Source organism: Grammomys surdaster, unplaced genomic scaffold, assembly GCF_004785775.1.
Source record: "Grammomys surdaster isolate TR1022 unplaced genomic scaffold, NIH_TR_1.0 125808, whole genome shotgun sequence".
In the NCBI taxonomy this organism is placed as follows: Eukaryota; Metazoa; Chordata; class Mammalia; order Rodentia; family Muridae; genus Grammomys; species Grammomys surdaster.
Window position 1 is genome coordinate 608,156 of NW_021620639.1, and position 15,677 is coordinate 623,832.

The following is a 15,677-nucleotide window of genomic DNA, read 5'->3' on the forward strand; positions in this document are numbered from 1 at the left end:
TTCACCAAAATATTTCCAAAAACACACTATTTTACTTCAGATGAACTGACACTTTTTCTTGACTATGAATGGATTGTTATACCTGGTTGCGTTTGCATTTTGTGTATGAACCTGGTTACTGTGGGATAAAGAGCTTAGTAGTGACGTTGATATTTTACCTCTTAGAAATTAGTAATACTACCTTTGTGAATGATGCATCTTGCCTTTCTACATATTTGAAGTGTCTGCATCCCAGATGGTTTTCTTGCTTTGCATAAAGAAAAAAAAAAGAAAATGCTTGTTTGCTGTCATTATTTGTATCTGCTGTTTGTCAGTGGCATTCACAATGTTTTTGGTGTTTTCTACAATCAGTGAACCATGATAGGAGAACCTGTTATTAGTAAGCAGAATTTGTCCCACCTTTAGCAAGTTTTTTTTAATGGAATAGCAAAGGGGAAATATTATTTGAAGAGAAGCTTCTTATGAATCTACTGATATTTGAGTTTACTTAATGAAAATAAAGTTTGGTATCCTTAAAATCCTTCAAGTACTTTCCTTGCCCTCCCCACCCCCATGTGCACACTGTTTCTCCCTTTCCCTCTTTCTCTTCCCCTTCTTCCTCCTTATGGTAATAAACTTGCCTTTACATATTTAAAAAAATTTTTCAAGCTTGCTTTTATTTTTATTATTGTTACTTGGCTTGAACAGAAAATTACTTCCTCAGTTCTAGAGACAGGAAGTTCATGATCAGTGTAATAATAGGACTGGTGTCCTCTGAGGCTGCCCCCCCAATGCACTTGTGCTAACCATCCTCTTGCCACCTATATGCCCTCTGTATCTCATCCTTTGAGTGGTTAGTCTCCTTTAGTGTGTAAAAAGTACTGGTAGGGGCTGGAGAGATGGCTCAGCAGTTAAGAGCACTGACTGCTCTTCCAGAGGTCCTGAGTTCAAATCCCAGCAACCACATGGTGGCTCACAACCATCTGTAATGGGGTCTGATGCCCTCTTCTGGGGTATCTGAAGAGAGCAATGGTGTATTCATATACATTAAATAAATAAATAAATAAATAAATAAATAGATTTTTTTTTTTTTAAAAAGTGCTGGTAGGCAGAAGCCGTCATATTCAGTTCTTCAGAAATTAAGAGCCAGACAGAGTGGTGTACAGCTTTAATCCCAGAGACAGGTGGGTTTCTGTGACTTCCAGGCCAGTATGCTCTATCTAATGAGTTCCAGGACAACCAGAGGTTTTATCTTGGGGAGGAAAATTAAGGATCCCATTTTTATGTTGTCTCTTGAACCTGTTAGAAGAGGTCATCAGGTACAGGGTTGGGATCCTGACAGTCATTTTTTTCTGTGTAGGTAAGTCATCGAATGGCTCTTAAGTATCTGACTGCTTCCTCCCAGTTCAGTTATGGCTTTGGCCCTGAAATTCCCTTGATCAGATAGCTAGCTAGTGATTTTTATTTCAGAGAGCTGGGAGTTGGAGGGAGTTCAAAATCCAAGTTCTTATTTGAAAAGCCAGAGAGGGGAGGGAGCAGGGGAGGGGAGAGAAAAAAAAAGATAGCTAGTCTAGGGGCTGGAGAGGTGGCTGAGCAGTTAAGAGCATGGGGTGCTCTTCCTGAGCACCAGGTTCAATTCCCAGCAACCACGTGGCAGCCCACAACTGTTTGTAAATCCAAGATTTGACACCCTCATACAAACGTGCAGGCAAAATACCGATGCACATAAAACACACATAAATAAAGAATTAAAGAAGTAAGCCAGAGTTTAAGCTTACAGCTGTCATACCGTTTACTGCATTTGCTGACTGTTAATTTTAAAGCTACAGTTACTGACAGTGACTTTTCAGTCATTGCAAAGCCCCAAAGGTCACTTACACTCACAAACCAGCCATGGGTTTGGAAACTTGTGAACTTGAACTTGAGGGGGAAAATGACTTCAGGAAACAGGAGCAAAGTCCAGTGAGAAGAATTTTGTGTAGACCTTTCTTGGTATGTCATGAGGAAGGCAGGAGGCAATAGAGGGGACTGAGTACCTCTTCTGCAGGTTTTTTTTTTTTTCAGGAATCTGGTGAATAGTGTCTTTTTGGGGAGGGGCTGAAAAAAATTAACAAAACTTCATTTCATATATCTAATTGGCTTTTATACAGTTCATGAGTGGGCTCCTGAGCAGTAGAAGATATGGACCCCTTGTGTGAGAGGGGGGCGGGGACAGGCAGAGAAACTTAACTGTTGTCTGAGGATCTGTGTACTTAAAGCTCCAATTTGATTGTGTGGCATTTAGCATTAAGGACTCCATTTTTGTGTGAACTGGTCTTTTGGACCTAGTAAAGGAGCTCAGGTCAAGACAGTTTTCTCAGCAGGAACACTGTAATACGGTAGTTTTGTTCATAGTTTGTGTCCTTTGTGATAATCTTCCAGCATCCCATGCATTCCTCTCCTGTTGTCCAGTCTAGTAGTGTCCTTGCTTCTGTCCCTCATTTCCTGGTCACCTTCCGCAGTCATTTTAGTTCATGGTAGCCAGAGTCATGTTTTTAAAAACGTAAGTCATGTTCTACTTTAAGCCCATCAGTATTTTTCCTGTCTCCTTCCTATGGTTCAAATGCTACCTCCCCAGAGAATCTCATTGGAGGAATGCAAAAGGAAGCAATGAATGATGGCTTTGAGGACCCTAAGAAGTCTTAACAAAAGGAAAAGCATTAGATTCTTGTTTTTGATGATTTAGATTTTGTTAGATGCATTTATTTACTGAACAGCATTTAAGGATACCTACTGTGCGTGAGCACTGATGTTTACACTTCCTTTGACAAATGATCTGTGACTTGTATCTTTGACAGGGAATTGCTGTTTTTTAGAGAATCATCAATACATAGTATCTACAAGAAGTTCTTTTTTTCCTTAAATATAAGGAACATTTCATTTACTGGTACCTGTTTTTGGTGAGCATTCTTTTTTGTTTGTTTTTTGTTTTTTTGTTTTGTTTTTTTCGAGACAGGGTTTCTCTGTATAGCCCTGGCTGTCCTGGAACTCACTCTGTAGACCAGGCTGGCCTTGAACTCAGAAATCTGCCTGCCTCTGCCTCCCAAGTGCTGGGATTAAAGGCGTGTGCCACCACTGCCCAGCTTGGTGAGCATTCTTTACCATAATATATAAGTACTTTTGGGAAATTTAACTATATTCAGAAGTGAATTTCCTGACTAAGCTATAAAACTATACATAAAATAGTGTCGTGTTTCCTTAGACTGTGTATGTCGGAGGTGGTAAGCATTTTAATGCTATACTTCACTGGTAAATACCAAAATTAACATTAGGAACATGAAGTATAATGAAGTCTGTACACTAGTTACATTACATCATAAAGATGGGGTTTTGTTTATGACTGTAAAGTATCCAGTCTTTACAAAACCACAGTTTAGTAGTTTACTCATTTTTTCTTTTTCCATAATTGTTTCACAGATTCAGAAATAGGAAGACTTTGACAAGTTTTAATTTTGAGGCTTGCCATGGTTGCATATAAAGATGGATTGTTCTGTTCTCGAATATATACCAGCAATACTTTCTGTGTGGCTGAGAACAGCCACCATTAGCTAAGTTTTTCTCTATAACCAGACTGACTTTGAATCTTGGCTCTTCCTATACTTAGCCTCCTGAGTGTTAGGATTATAGGTATGTACTGCCCACCATACCTGACAGTGTTGTCTATCTTAAAGCAGGTCTTTGACAGTTTCACTGGAATAGACTAAAACAGAGTGAAAATACAAACACGGACAATGCAATATCTGGGAAACTAATGTTTTGCTTATGTATATGGTGTTTTGCCTATGTATATATGTGTGTACCACATGTGTGCCTGGTACTTGCAGAGGTCAGAAGAGAGCATCAGATTCCAAGACTAGAGTTACAGACAGTAGTAAGCCACTGTGTGGTACTGGCAATGGAATTAGGCTCTTCTGGAAGAGCGGCCAGTGCTCTTTCTTGCTGAGCCATCTCTCTAGCTCTTTTATACCTATTTTTCTGTTTAAAAAAAATCCTGAGCCAAGCCATAGTGTATGTTTTTAATCCCGACACTCAGGAGGCAGATGCAGGCAGATCTTTGGGAGTTTGAAGCCGTCATGGTCCACAGGACAGCCAGGGTTTGGAAAAACAAAAAACAAAATCCTCATTCTAACAACTAGTGATTGAGGCTGGTGTGGTGGCTCAGTGATTAAGAGCACTGACTGCCCTTCCAGAGGTCCTGAGTTCAATTTTCAGCAACCACATGGTGGCTCACAACCATTTATAATGAGATCTGATGCCCTCTTCTGGTGTGGCTGAAAATAGCTGCAGCGTACTCATATACATAAAATAAATAAAATCTACTCCAGTTGATAACAGACCAAAACATTGATATCCTGTTCTATATTGATTAATCCGATCTGTTTTTTAAGTTTTTAGGTAGGTCCATGAAATAAAAAAAAACTTGATTGCTATCTTTTAATGGCAATCAATGGCAACATAATTTAATGGCTTAATTGTGTATCACATCTGTGTTTAGAGTTGGTGGATGAGTTCTAGCTGGTCTATGAGCCTGTGTGAACCTCCTTAATTTTGTATCTCCCATGAGATTGCTGGAATTACAGGTGTTTCATCTATTTCAAGTCATCAGGCTTTTTCAAGACCTCCTGAAATGCTTTTTTTTTTTTTAAGTGATCTTTTATAGCCCTAGCTGGCCTTGAACTCACAGAGATCCATCTTTGCCTTTTTTTGGGGGGGGGGGGGTTTCAAGACAGGGTTTCTCTGTGTAGCCCTGGAACTCACTCTGTAGACCAGGCTGGCCTAAAACTCAGAAATCCACCTGCCTCTGCCTCCCAAGTGCTGGGATTAAAGGTGTACACCACCACTGCCCAGCCCATCTTTGCCTCTTGAGTTGCCAGGATTAAGGCATGTGCTACTATGCCTGGCTAATAATTTTTGAACACTGGACGATAAAAGTTTTGAATTAATTTGAAGGTTTATTTTTTCATTTCATATTAAATCAGTTTCTGCAGCTAAAAGCTGTAAGAAGCACTGACCTTTTGCTAATTTCAGTCATCTTCGTTATATAAAAGTTGTCATTTAGTACGTGTTTCTATGGTGAGTAATGAGTCTTCAACTGTTGTACTGACAAATACCTTTAAAATAATGCTCTCTAAAAAAAATAATTCAAGCTTTAGTCATTGACTTGTTTCTAGTCTCTGAAAATTTCTAGACAACAAAAGTAATTTGAGACAGCACCGAAGGACTTACTACACCATTGTTGTTTATAGCTTAGGTTCTGTAGGATTTCTGTAATGGAAAATTAGAACAATTCTAATTTCTCCAAAGTAAGTTTATTGTTCAGTGCAGTGATTTCTTTAGGTTTCTCATGATCTTGTCATCAAGGCAACACAACCCCCTCCTACAGAGCTGTGCTCATCATCCTTCCATGAATGAGAGAGGCATAAGTAAGGCGGGAGTGTGGGGGAACTATTTCTGAGGGGGATTAGGAAAAGCATGTCATGGATTGTCCAAAATCTCTTGAGGCAGGAACTGGTAGACTGAACAAGCGCTTTCTTTACAGATGAGATGGGGGTGCATGAACTGTTTAGAAGCATCTATATTAACCACTCACATGTAGGCTTAGCCTTCCAGACCAGCTGTTCTCAACGTTCTTCATGTTTGGTGACCCTCCCAACTATAAAATTGTGTCGATGCTACTTCCTAACTAACTTTGCTACTGTTATGAATCATACTATAAATATCTGATATATGAAGGCTATCTGATATGGGGTTGTGACCCACAGATTGAGAACCACTGGTCTAGAAGCTGTGTTTAACCAGGTTTGTAGTCAGTAGTGTGCTTGTTTTAATGTTCTCTTGATAAATGATAGTAAAGAGAAACTATGGCATAGGATAAGGTTACAACCAGGTTTTTCCCCAAGAACATTAGAGAATATTTGAAAGGTGTATGTATTATTCAGTAAGAAATTGACCTTGTTTCTATTTTGCTTGCCTATCTCATATTAGTTTCACATAATTGGGATAGATAGCAACCACAAATTCTGGTCTTTTCCTTTTTTATTATTTATATGCAGAGAAGGGGGTTTTCAATCTAATAGCATCCTTAGAAATCATCTTTTAAACTTTTAGTTGTGTTTAAGCACGCACGTGCACGTGTGCTCGTATGCATACATGTACTTGTGAGTGCAGGTACTCATGGAAGACAGAGGCATCCAGTCTCCTGGAGCAGGAATTACAGGTAGTTGTGGGCTATCTAGTCTGGAAGCTGAATCTCAAAGTTGTGTTCTCTGCAAGAGCAGTAAGCTCTCTCAATCCTGAGTTTTCCCTCCAGCCCCTTATTTATAAGATAGTAACTTGACTAAAGGGATTGAAAGGAGTTGATCATATCGCCCGCCATTGACTGTTAGTTTCAACTCCCTGTTTGAAGAATAGATACTGCAATGTCTGAATTTGTTTGAGACCTTGAAGTGATCTTAATGATAAAATAATTTTGTCAGGCTGGAGAGATGTCTCAGTGGTTAAGAGCACTGGTTGCTCTTCCAGTGGTCCTGAGTTCAATTCCCAGCAACCACATGGTGGCTCACAACCATCTGTAATGGGATCCGATGCCCTCTTCTGGTATGTCTGAGAAGAGTGACAGTGTACTCACATACATAAATATTTTTTTTTTATTTTTAAGAAGTAGTTTTGTCAAAAAAATGTCAGGTCACCATCATATATTAAAACAAATGAGCTGGGCAGTGGTGGCGCACGCCTTTAATCTCAGCACTTGGTAGGCAGAGGCAGGCAGATTTCTGAGTTCGAGGCCAGCCTGGTCTATAGAGTGAGTTCCAGGATAGCCAGGGCTACACAGAGAAACCCTGTCTCGAAACCTGCCCCCCCCCAAAAAAAGTGGTGATTAACTTAGTATTAATAGATATATTCAAGGTGATAATAAGTTAGATACATTTAGAATGAAATACTTCTGGTGTTCTTTGTGTTTTTATGGATCCCACACTATCCGTATTCTATGTTGCTTTTGTTTTTCCCATTAGACTTCACCAACAGGAGTTGATTGCTAACTGATAAGTTGGCTTAACCCTGGCTTATGGTTCTGTGGCATTCCTAGCATATTTTAAATATCTCATTTGAATTTTATTTTTTACAGTGAGCAAAGTATCTGTCAGGCAAGAGCTGCTGTGATGGTTTATGATGATGCCAATAAGAAGTGGGTACCAGCTGGTGGCTCAACTGGGTTCAGCAGAGTACATATATATCACCATACAGGCAGCAACACATTCAGAGTGGTGGGCAGAAAGATTCAAGACCATCAGGTAAGGGTCTGCTAAAATTCTTTATAGTTTGTGTTTGTGCATGCATGCATATATGTATGGCTGCAGACTTGCACATGCGATACTAAGCATGTGAGGGCAGAGGACAGTTCTTGGGAGTGTGTTTTCTCTTGGCACTTTGTAGGATCTGGTGATCTAAATAAGGTCCATCAAACCTCTCTGAGCAGAAGAGTTTTTATGTCTTCATTAGATTGTCATATCACGCCATCCGGCTGGCCCCTTTTTATAATCTAAATTCAGACTGGACAATAGAAAATGCAGTGTAAGGAACACATTGTATGCTTATGCGACATATTTATCTACTTATTGGTCAACGGTATAGTTTGCGTGGCTAGAGAAGGGATTTGAAAGTATAAATGGTTTTAGGAAGTATTGTTAAATTCATAAGTGATTAATAAGAATGTGGTAGGCATTAGTGTTTGTGGAATGTTTGGGCTTTTCTTTCCAGTTCCTATCTAAGGTGAGAGCTGAGCTTTTGATACTTCCCTTTTCCATACTTTCAAGACAGTTGCTGGGTTGTCTGATTCCTGGATGCCTTCACCCCTGTCAGATCCATATCAGGATCTGAAGGCGAGGAAAAGGTAGATCAGGACTTACTGCTGTAATAGTGAGAACTTTTACGGGTTGTAGACTTACTAAGTTCCCTTGGAAAAGTGTTTTTTCAAAGATGTAATTTAACTAATGTTTAAAACCTTCCTGCTACAAAGTGCAGGGAAAATATAGCTAGATTCTAATTGGTGCCCTGTGAGTTCTTGCTCAAAGAAAATTAGGGCTGTACTTTTCCAGAAGCTGTAATGTAAACAGATGCTGCGGTAACCCTGCATTTTAAGTTTGTTTGTCAACTGGTAATAGCTAGGGGTTTATAATTGTCATGCATGCGTGAAAGGAATGGACATTGAAACTGGTACTTCTGCAAAAATTGGAACTCCAAGTGGCTATGTCTCATAAAAAGAGGACAAAGAGAAAAATCCTCTTCTTTTTTTCTGAGGAGACTGTTTCCCTAGGAAATAGAATCTGCAGTCTCCCTTACGTAACTTACTGACTAATACTGATAGCAGGGCAGCGGAGTTCTTAAGGCACTTGGTTAAAAACGCAGCGCTTCTCTGATGAGAAATGGTCATAGCTCTGGGTGAGTCTACAGAAATTAGTTCACCTCTTCTCTTTGTTGTGTGCCCCCTCCTCCTCGCTAGCCTCTCCTTTTCTTCTGTGCTCCAGTTTTTTCACTGTGTGACACAGCTTCTAGTCTCCTGTTTCTCTACCAAAATCTCCACTTGTCACTGCCTGTCAGTATCTGAGCTGTGGCGTCTGCTTTCTTTGTATCTGTTCTGCACAGTGGTCCCTTAGGTTAGATACGTGCCACATGCTGCCCCTGATACTGCCATGGAGAACAAAATAAAAACTAGATGACAAAACTTCGTAAAAATTATTGAACACTTTTTCTCCATGTTTTTACATACATGAATTTTGCCTCTATGCATGTCTGAATCAAATGTAGAGGCCAGAAAATGACATCGGATTCCCTGGTACTGGACGGTGTGAACCACTATGTGCATTCTGGGAACTGAATCCCAGTTGTCTAGAAGAGCAGCCAATAGTTTGAATAGTTTTTACTGTCTCCAGCCCCCTGTTGAACCAACCTCCTTTTTTTTTTTTTTGTTTTTGTTTTGTTTTTTTCCAGACAGGGTTTCTCTGTGTAGCCCTGGCTGTCCTGGAACTCACTCTGTAGACCAGGCTGGCCTCAAACTCAGAAATCTGCCTGCCTCTGCCTCCCAAGTGCTGGGATTAAAAGACACCAATGCCTGGCCGTGAACCAACCTTCTTAACACCATTTCAAGCTAAGAGCTGTAAGAAAAGGCTGGGAAAAATATTAATAGACTTGAAATTATAGTATGTAAATGATTAATCCACTTTCAAAATATAAAACTTTAAAATCTGAGAATGGTGACACAGTCTCTGTCTCTTTCTGTCTGTCTGTGGCGGGGGTGGGGGGGCGGGAGAGGAAGGAGGAGGGAGGGATATTGAGATCCTATCTTCAAAACAAACAAAACAGGAATCAATTTTTTCAATCATCTAAACTGTGAGAAAAATAACATTGATCTTTAAAAATACTAATTATAGCCTGAAGTGGTGGTGTGTGCCTTTAATCCCAGCACTTGGGAAGCAGGTAGATCTCTGTAGTTCAAGACCAGCCTGGTCTACATAGCAAATTCCAAGACAGCTAGGGCTTCGTAATAGAGAGATCCTGTCTCAAACCCAATAAACAAACAAGAGAGGTATATATATTCTCACTTAGTGGTGACTACTTAGGGAATGACTGACCACAAAAGCATGCTTTATGACCAAGCTGTGATATAGTCTCCTGCAGCCTGACTCCACATAGGTGGTATGTTACATTAATATAGCCCTATTTATTTTTAGCCTGACCTCAATGAAGTGAAAAGTACATGAATACTTACTTTCTTGTGACTTGCCACAGTATTAGCCTTGTCTAAAGTCAGCTATAACTTTCCCTATCTTCTCAACAAATTTGTTTCTTTTATGTTCCTGCTGACATTTATCACAGTGTAAACATTTCACAGTACATCTTTACTTACAAGCTTAAGATCCACACTCTTCAAAAGTTAGCATCATGCAAAAGACAAAAGATACTTGGTATGAATCACGACATTTTAATATTGTTCTATGCCTAGCCAGTAGATAAATGCAAGAAAAAGGAAATAAAACACACAAGTATTAAAAAGAATCAAATGGGGCTGGAGCGATGGCTCAGTGGTTAAGAGCACTGATTGCTCTTCCAGAGGTCCTGAGTTCAATTCCCAGCAACCACATGGTAGCTCATAGCCATCTGTAATGGGATCCGATGCCCTCATGTGGTCTGTCTGAAGACAGCTACAGTGTACTCATATACATAAAATAAATAAAATCTTTTTTAAAAAAGTAGGAAATTAAGAAGTCAGTTGTAGGTGACATTGTTATGTATCTAGAGGGAAGAAAATCTGATCATAAATCATGAAGATTAGCAGGATGTTAGAATTAATAAACCATGGGTTAGTAATAGGTTGGAATTAAGTAAGTTTAATAAGTGTTCTAAATATGTTATCATTACCTAGAAATGGTTTTCCTCTGAGTCAGGAAATGAAGAGGTTACGCTGATACTGTTTCCAATAGTATCTTAGTTACCCTGCTGATTCTGTGATGTACTGTGCTGACTCAGGCAATTTGAGGGAGAAGAAAGAGCAGTCTGATTGGTCACATGACTGGTCTCGTTGCATCTCTGTCTAGAAAGCAGAGAGTAAAGCCAGGCTGTAGATCCTCAGGACCTGTCCCTCCAGTGACCCACTTTCTCTAGGAATGCTCAGCCTCCCAAAAGTTTACACTTTTGCCAAGCAGTGTTACCAGCTGGGAACCAAGTGTTCAAGCATGAGCCTGAGGAGGACATTTTAAGACCACAACCAATAACTACTTTATCAAACGTCTCACAACTTTAATAGGTGCTCAAGATACCAATATAGAGAACCACTGAGTGTTACTTGTCAGCCCAAGAAAGGATTGTATGATACTCATGAAGTAAAGATAGCTTTATGACATTAGTAATCAAATTGGGTTTTTTTTTTTTAGCTTTAGTGTACAGTTTTAAATTTGAACATTGACAATATTTTAAAAGTATAAGTGGTAGTTTTTCACAAAGGACCAAAACTTGCTAAAATAGTAATGAGGAACAGAGTAGAAGGACACAGTCCGAAGGCTGACACCTAGTGCAAAGCTGTAGTAGTGAAGATGCTACAGTCAGGCAAATATTAGATATATTGACCCATGGGGAAAAACTCAATTTGTAACAAAAGATAAACGCGCAATTTAGCTAAAATAAGTGAATCATTTGGACACCCAAAGAAAACAAACACCTGGAAACTTAAACCTATCTCACACTGTAGGCTCAGATCAATTTCAGATTTACTGGTGATGCAAATGTTCATGGTTAGCAGTAGTAAAGCTTCTAGAAGACAAATGAAATAGTATTTTCATAACTTACATTGAGAAATACTTCTTAGAACACAAAAACATTAAAATAGGAAAAGATTTTTAATTTGAAATAAGAGAAAATGAACTCACAATACCACTAACAGTGAATAGGAAAGTTACAGACTGGGGCAAGATATTTGTCACACAAACATTTTTCCTTTGGGATCATATGTAAAGAAAAAGATCAGTTAGGAGAGAAATGGGCCAGAGATTTTAGTAATGAATGTAATGAGGAATTCACATAAGATTGATCTTGAAACAAAACACACAAAAGAAGACCTGTGAGATAGTGTGGAGGGTAAAGGCACCTGCTGTGCAGCCTGGCTACCTGAGTTTTATCCCTAGAGCCTACATAAAGATGGAGAGAGAACTAGTGCCACGGAGCTGTCATTTGACCCCCACACATATGCCTGACCTGTGTGCCCTCTTCTAATATGATAACTTAGGAATTACTTTAAAAGATTTATTTATTTTTTATTTACATGAGTACAGTGCAGCTGTCTTCAGACATACACTAGAAGAAGGCATCGGATCCCATTACAGATGGTGGTGAGCCACCATGTGGTTGTTGGAAATTGAACTCAGGAACCCTGGCAGAGCAGTCAGTGCTCTTAACTGCTGAGCCATCTCTCCAGGCCAGGAATTACTTTAAATATATAGAAAGGCCAACACTATCAGTGGCAGTGCTACACAGTATATGGAGTCATACAAACTTTGATATACAGCTGTGGAATGGCAAATGATAGGACACATTTAGAAAGCTGAATGGAGTTTTCTACTAAAGTTAAACATACTTATGATTTACACTAGTCCAATATGGGTTCATGTTCAGAAAAAACATGCACTGTGTACCAGGAGATGTTTAATAGGATGTTCATGCCAGTGTTTGTAGTAGCCACAGATTCTGGACAATAACAATGTTAGTGAGAGAATGTGTAGGTTGGTAATGTATCCCAGTAGAGCAGTGAAGATGAACAAGCCATGGTTGATATATAAGTGGATGACTCTTAAATGTGAATTTGAGGAAAGAGGGCAGATATATTTCTCAACATGGATTCTGTGACTCTGTTTTTATCAAATCCAACATCCTGTAAAATTAATTTGTAGTATTAGAGATACTCTGGATAGGAGGAGTCCAAAGGGGCCTTTACAGTTAATATTCCATCTTTGAATTGATAATTTATCAACAAACAAGTTAAAGTGTATTTAATGAAGTACAATGCTTTTCTTTTGTTGATTTATTATTTTGAAGCAGGCCATTTGTAAACATAAGATAGCTTATGTTCCATCAGACTCATTTCTACAGACTTGCCTTTATTCTAGGTAACTGTTCCCATTAGTTTTCATAAAGTCTTCTAGGATTAAGTTTAAAGAAATACCTACAATCTGGATTTGTGTTGGCTTCTTTTATTTTCCCAGTTATTAGCTGGCTTTATAATGAGTTAATTGTCTTTTAGGTTGTGATAAACTGTGCCATTCCTAAAGGGCTGAAGTACAATCAAGCTACACAGACTTTCCACCAATGGCGGGATACTAGACAGGTGTATGGTCTCAACTTTGGCAGCAAAGAGGATGCCAATGTCTTCGCAAGTGCCATGATGCATGCCTTAGAAGTGTTAAATTCACAGGAAGCAGGTAAAGTGTCTGTGCTTTCCCAGTAGTCTTCAACGGAAATGCTGTGTATATGTTAAAGCGAAACTTTCTTGTCAGCTTAAGTTATTTTCTAGAAAAATGTGAACTCTTATTTGGTTATGTTAAAAGTATTGTCTAGCCAGGCGTGGTAGCACACACCTTTAATCCCAGCATTTGCGAGGCAGAGGCAGTTGGGTCTTTGAGTTTGAGGCCAGCTAGGGCTATACAGAGAAACTCTGTCTCAAAAAGCCTAAATAAATAAATAAATAAATAAATAAATAAATAAGAAGAAAGAAACATAGTCTAGAAGCATAATGCTGTGAGTTTAGTTAGTCTAGTTATTTTTTAAACCTCATTTGAAATTACCTAGATTGGTTTGTCCTGCTGTAACAACATAACTTTTGATACTAGGACAGAAGAGCCACCAAAAATACAAGGTCTCTATGTTACTTAAGCTAGTTTCAAATTCTTCTGTTCAGGAAATCCTCCTGCCTTCTGCTTCCAAAGTAGCTGGAACGTCAGTCATTCTCTTATGCCTGTTGTTGTTTGCCTTTTATCAAGAAATACATAGGTTTCTAAAATATACTTTTTAAGCCACACTGAGCTTAGGGACTTAACATTTAGAGTAAAATCTCCTAATGGGTAAGAGATGGCTCCCCAATGCCATGACTTCTCAATACAGTTCCTCATCTTGTGGTGACCCCCAACCATGAAATTAGTTTTCTTACTTCTTTATAACTGTAATTTTGCTACTGTTATAAATTGTACTGTAAATATCTGTGTTTTCTAATGGTCTTTGTTGAGCCCCTCAACCCCCAGAGTGGTTGTGACCGACAGGTTGAGAAACACTGCTAAGAGTTGTTTGAAGATTTGAGGCACACCTTCATGGTCCAAGCTATAATTGGATTCTTACACTGTATGTTGCTAAGAAGGAAGAATAGAAATAATTCACTTTGAAAAGCTCAAGTATTCAAAACCTTATGTACACTAGTGCATCAGAGATACACTAAATTTTGTTTTGGTGTAAGAAACAGAAAAAGAAATATGCAAATGTATGGTTCTCATTAGAGCGATAAATTTTATGACCAGAAAATGTTATATATGAAAAAATTCAAATATAATTACTCCTTCCTGTGTTGTATGTTTGGTAGTGATTTTAGTGATATAAATGTTCTGAGTAAAATACATATAGTTTAATGAGGAATATTATAGCCAGATAAAATATTGATTTTTTTAATGGTATAGAATTCTAAAAATCAATTCTAAACGGTATATTTATATCTTACTCTGAAGCATGCAAGGATTAAAGTATCTAACTCCTTTGCCTTTTTAAAAATGAATTTTAGAGGAATAGGCATTTTGAGATTTTGCAGATTTTATACCATTGTACCTGTATCTGTTTTGTATAAAAATTTCTTTTGAGGAAATCAGCATCTATAAGGAACATTATTCTCATTGGCTCTATTTTGAGGAAATAAGCCATGGAACTTACTGTGGTTTTCCTTTACAAGACGGCGAAATCTGGTCTCATGTAAATTTCTCCTAGTCACTGTACTGATTTTGTTGGCATAAGACTTTATTAGCATATAGGAATACTTTTACACTGCAATAATTGGGAAACAAGCTAGAATCGTGATTGCTGTATCTCAAATAGACCAGTTACCTAACTTGAAGAGTGTGTGTATAGCAGCCTCTCTTGTGCTCCTGTGTTTGGAGCCAATGACCATTTTCATTTCGCAGCCTTCAAATGGGGATCCAGTTAAGAACTAAATGTCACTTAGCATAGTTCAAATTATTGTTGATGGTGGTTTTGTCTTGTTATTATCAAATGGAAAATATTGTTCTTATCAATGAATGATACTAGTTTGTTTTCCAAATACCAATGGCTAATATTTGTTTTATTCTGATCCCAATTATTTGAAATTCAGCCTTTTTATGAAGAGACACGTATTAATCCTCTTACAAAGTAATAAACATTAAGAAATAGTTTTGAATCATGTAAAGTTTGAAAGTATGAAAATTAATGGTTTTATTTGCTGTAGAAGCATTTTTGGTGTGTACAGTATATAGAATTATTATGGGTAAGTTTGGTAATCATTGTCTCTTCATGTTTTCAGTTGTGGTAGTATAAACTTGTTGAAGTTAGTTATCTCTGTCATGGATGAAATTACTGCCAGTAAAGTTTGAATCTGGTTAGAAAGATATAGCTCAGTAGTCTCTTCTTCCAGAGATCCTGAGTTCAGTTTCCAATGACCACATGGTAGTTCGTAGTACTGGGATCTGATGGCCTCATCTGGCATGCAGACATATATTCTGACAGCACTCAATATACATAAAATAAATAAATCTTAAAAAAAAAAAACTTAAGTGTCATCTGGTGGTGCATGCTTTTAATCCCAGCACTTGCTAGGCAGAAAGTGGGTTTCTGTGGGTTCAAGGCCAGCCAGAGCTACAGAGAGCCCCTGTCTCAAGGAAAAGGACCTGGAATGTCTTTCCTTGGGAAGGGATGCCTTTACATGTGCAGATTTTCACTGTAGGTTATGTGCTGGCCACCCCCGTCCACCTAAACAAACAGACCCGGTTATCCTGAATACCAGCATGGTCTTATCTTCCCTTGCCAAAGCAATTTGATTTGGGTTCATAGCCATTCGTGTGTGTGTGTGTGTGTGTGTGTGTGTGTGTGTGTGTGTGTGTGTG

The 15,677-nt window shown here is 38.5% G+C and overlaps 1 protein-coding gene across 1 annotated transcript in view; it reads left to right on the forward strand.

The window, feature by feature from the left end:
- The window catches only part of Enah (ENAH actin regulator), a 114,802-nt gene that overhangs the window by 53,893 nt on the left and 45,232 nt on the right, over positions 1-15,677 (forward strand). The window contains exons 3-4 of the mRNA XM_028789299.1: positions 7,145-7,310; positions 12,806-12,983. Coding sequence (XP_028645132.1) covers positions 7,145-7,310; positions 12,806-12,983 — 344 coding nt within the window. The remainder of the gene's footprint in view (positions 1-7,144; positions 7,311-12,805; positions 12,984-15,677) is intronic.